Source organism: Aplysia californica, unplaced genomic scaffold, assembly GCF_000002075.1.
Source record: "Aplysia californica isolate F4 #8 unplaced genomic scaffold, AplCal3.0 scaffold01520, whole genome shotgun sequence".
Lineage (NCBI taxonomy): Eukaryota > Metazoa > Mollusca > Gastropoda > Aplysiida > Aplysiidae > Aplysia > Aplysia californica.
The window spans coordinates 36,048-38,996 of record NW_004798790.1 but is presented as its reverse complement, the minus strand read 5'-3'; the positions used below and the strand labels follow the sequence as shown (position 1 = coordinate 38,996).

The 2,949-nt window shown below is 39.0% G+C and overlaps 1 protein-coding gene across 1 annotated transcript in view; it reads right to left on the bottom strand.

Annotated features, from left to right (window-relative positions):
• The window catches only part of LOC101857540, a gene marked incomplete at both ends in the record, with an annotated part of 22,426 nt that overhangs the window by 11,072 nt on the left and 8,405 nt on the right, over positions 1 to 2,949 (bottom strand). Inside the window, 2 exon segments of the mRNA XM_035973614.1 lie at positions 240 to 330; positions 2,189 to 2,278. Of these exon segments, the coding sequence (XP_035829507.1) occupies positions 240 to 330; positions 2,189 to 2,278 (181 nt within the window).

The window sequence follows — 2,949 nt, the reverse complement described above, 5'->3', positions numbered from 1 at the left end:
TGTGTGTGTGTGTGTGTGTGTGTGTGTGTGAAAGTTTATGTAAAATATCTACTGGCACCCTGGAACCTCTCACAAGAGAAAAAGAAGGACTACTGAAACACATACCAGATGATAATAATAATAATTATACAGCGCTCAACCTCGATTCAAGCACACAGGCTGTGAGCGCTTTACAATACAATACAATGTACAAAGTAACATAAAACTTTGTTTTTGTTCTGACTACACAGATGACTTACCAGGCTCGGCAGCCAGTGAGAACTGTGTGCCCAGGACGTCCAGCTCCTCACGGTGAACCATGGCGTGCACGGGACGACCCACCAGGCTCAGCTGGAGACAGAAGTAAGTAAGTTAGGATTTATTAGTTACAGTTTTTGTGTTGAGGGGGTTTTTAGGGAATTATCATTTCGTTCTTTTTTTCTTATTTTTTTTTTTTGGGGGGGAAGCCATTGAAGTTCCTGATGCGGATATTTGAGGCTGCCTGTTGTGGCCCCATTCTCATTCCGTGTCCAAGGTTGTCTGTTTGTTTTTTTGTGTTAATTTTGTCTTTGTTTTTTGTTGTTGTTGTTTGTTTTGTTGTTGTTGTTGTTGTTGTTGTTTTGGTGTTTTTTTTTTGGGGGGGGGTTGTTTGTCGGTTCGTTCGTTTGTTGTTGTTTTTTTCATGTACCATGGTTAGAGCTCTGCGAGTAACTGAGTGTAAGATCTTCAACTCCCAGAGCTGTTGATTTTTTAACTATTCCTGACTGTTTTATCTACGCTGATGTAGAATCTTCCTTTGCCTTACAGGCAGCCACATACCGTTTCTTAAGGTACTCTTAAAATTAAAGTTGACTAGAGTGGCTTCAGTTTTGAATATTGATTATTATAGTTGCATTCTAGGATAAGATTAGTTTCGTTTGTTTGTTTGTGTGTTTGTTTGCTTGTTTGTTTGTTTGTTTGTTTGAGTAATAAAAAGCACCTCAACATGAATACTTCTATTTAGTTCCGGGGGGAAGTGAGAAAGAAAAAAAAGAAATAAAGAGGGAAAGAAAAGAAGAAGGACCTATCCATGCTGCTGTCTAGCAACCCCCAGCATAAGGTGAGTGAGTCATCATGAAACACCTCACATTTGGTCGCTGTTAAGGACAGGCGGGCTAACCCAGATTTCGGGGGTTTCCAGAAATCTTGACCTACACCAAAAGTGGGCATTGCCCTACCTATAGGAGAAGTTTGATTTCATTGGTGTGTACATTTGTTTGGTTTTAGAGAAAACTCTCCTTGTCTTTCAAAGAAATTGAACAAGGGGAAAAAACTTTACCTTCGATTTTCTCAAAAAAAGCATTTTTATGGATAGCCCCCTTGTGCTTAAAAGCGACCATTTCATCTGGAAAAGACCACAGCAGTGGGTGAGTTTGAGTAAAGAGCAGCACACTGACAAAACAACGGTCATACAGAGCTGGGGAAAAGTCAGACAGACAAAGAGAAACAACATATGTGAGGCATTGTGGTGAAATCAGGCGCTCGTCAAAGTAATGAAATTGAAGATACCTGCATTTTTCCGCCAGTCTGGCAATTTTTATCAAAAGTTTTGATTTTCGGTTAAACACTTTTCATGTCTAATCAAAAACACTTTAATGAGCAGCTTTTATTGAAAAACATCAATTAAAGGCACAGAAGTTTAAATTTTTTAGTTTCCAAGGACTTCCAAGCTATGGAAGTCACCAAACTTTGGCGGCCATTGTCTCACTAATTTTACTTCTGAAACCTGACAACCCCTTCCTCCTTCAATCACAAATATCTCAACTTCTATTCAAGATACATGTAGATGAAATTTATTTTCACCGAAAACAAAGACACACAAACAAACTTTATGATGACACCAATAACTTCACATGCCCAAAAATTGATGAGCGCCTGATTCCACCGTGTCTTGACACATAATATGTGAAGCGTGCTGACAAAATGCGTTACTTCTCCGATTCAAGCCTTAAGGAAATAAATACATCATGCTTATAGGTGAAATGTTTACAATTTATGAGCATGGAACAATAAAAGACAGGTTATATAATATGACATCAATAGAAAATCTACAAATTTGACCCTAATGTCGATTTTTGGCTAATATCTCCATTTGTGGATAGTGAGAAGTAACTCATTTTGTCAGCACGCCTCACATATGTGAATTCAGATTTTTCTCCCCGGTACTGACCTGATCATGTCCCAGAAGCTTCTCAACCTGGTCAGAGACGTAGACCACGTGGCCCTTGCTGGTTAGGATCAGCACAAAGCAGCCCATGGTCTGGGGACAGGCAGTTCAGTTTGAGTAAGAGTTTGTTTTGTTTTAGTAAGAGTTTTATGGCACTTGCAACACAATATGGTCATGTAAGTGCCAAAGATTACAAGCGTTAGTTTTAGTTTAAGTAAGAGTTTTACAGCACTTGCAACACAGTCAGGTCATATAAGTGCCGAAGATTAGAGGTGTTACAAGAGAGTAACAAACACAAAAAAGAAGAAGGAAAGATAGCTAGAGACTATACAAGTTTGATAGGAAAGAAGGAGCATAACAGATCAGAGCATTTATTAAGAGAATTACAGCACTTGCTACACAATAAGATCATATAAATGCCAAAGATTAGAGGTATTAAAAGAGAGTAGCATACAAGAAAAAAGGAAGAGAGAAAAGCACAATGGACGTTTGATAGAAAAGAAGGAGCAAAACGCATTAGAGCATCCGCCAAAACACCACATTTAAGAACTTTACAGCACTTGCTACACAAATACGTCAAATAAGTGCTGAAGATTACAGCACGCACATACACAAACACACACACACACAGACACACACACACACACACACACACACACACACACATACACACCAACATATACACACACACACACACACACAAGCGCACACATACAAGCGCACACATACAAGCGCACACATACACATACACACACATGCAAACA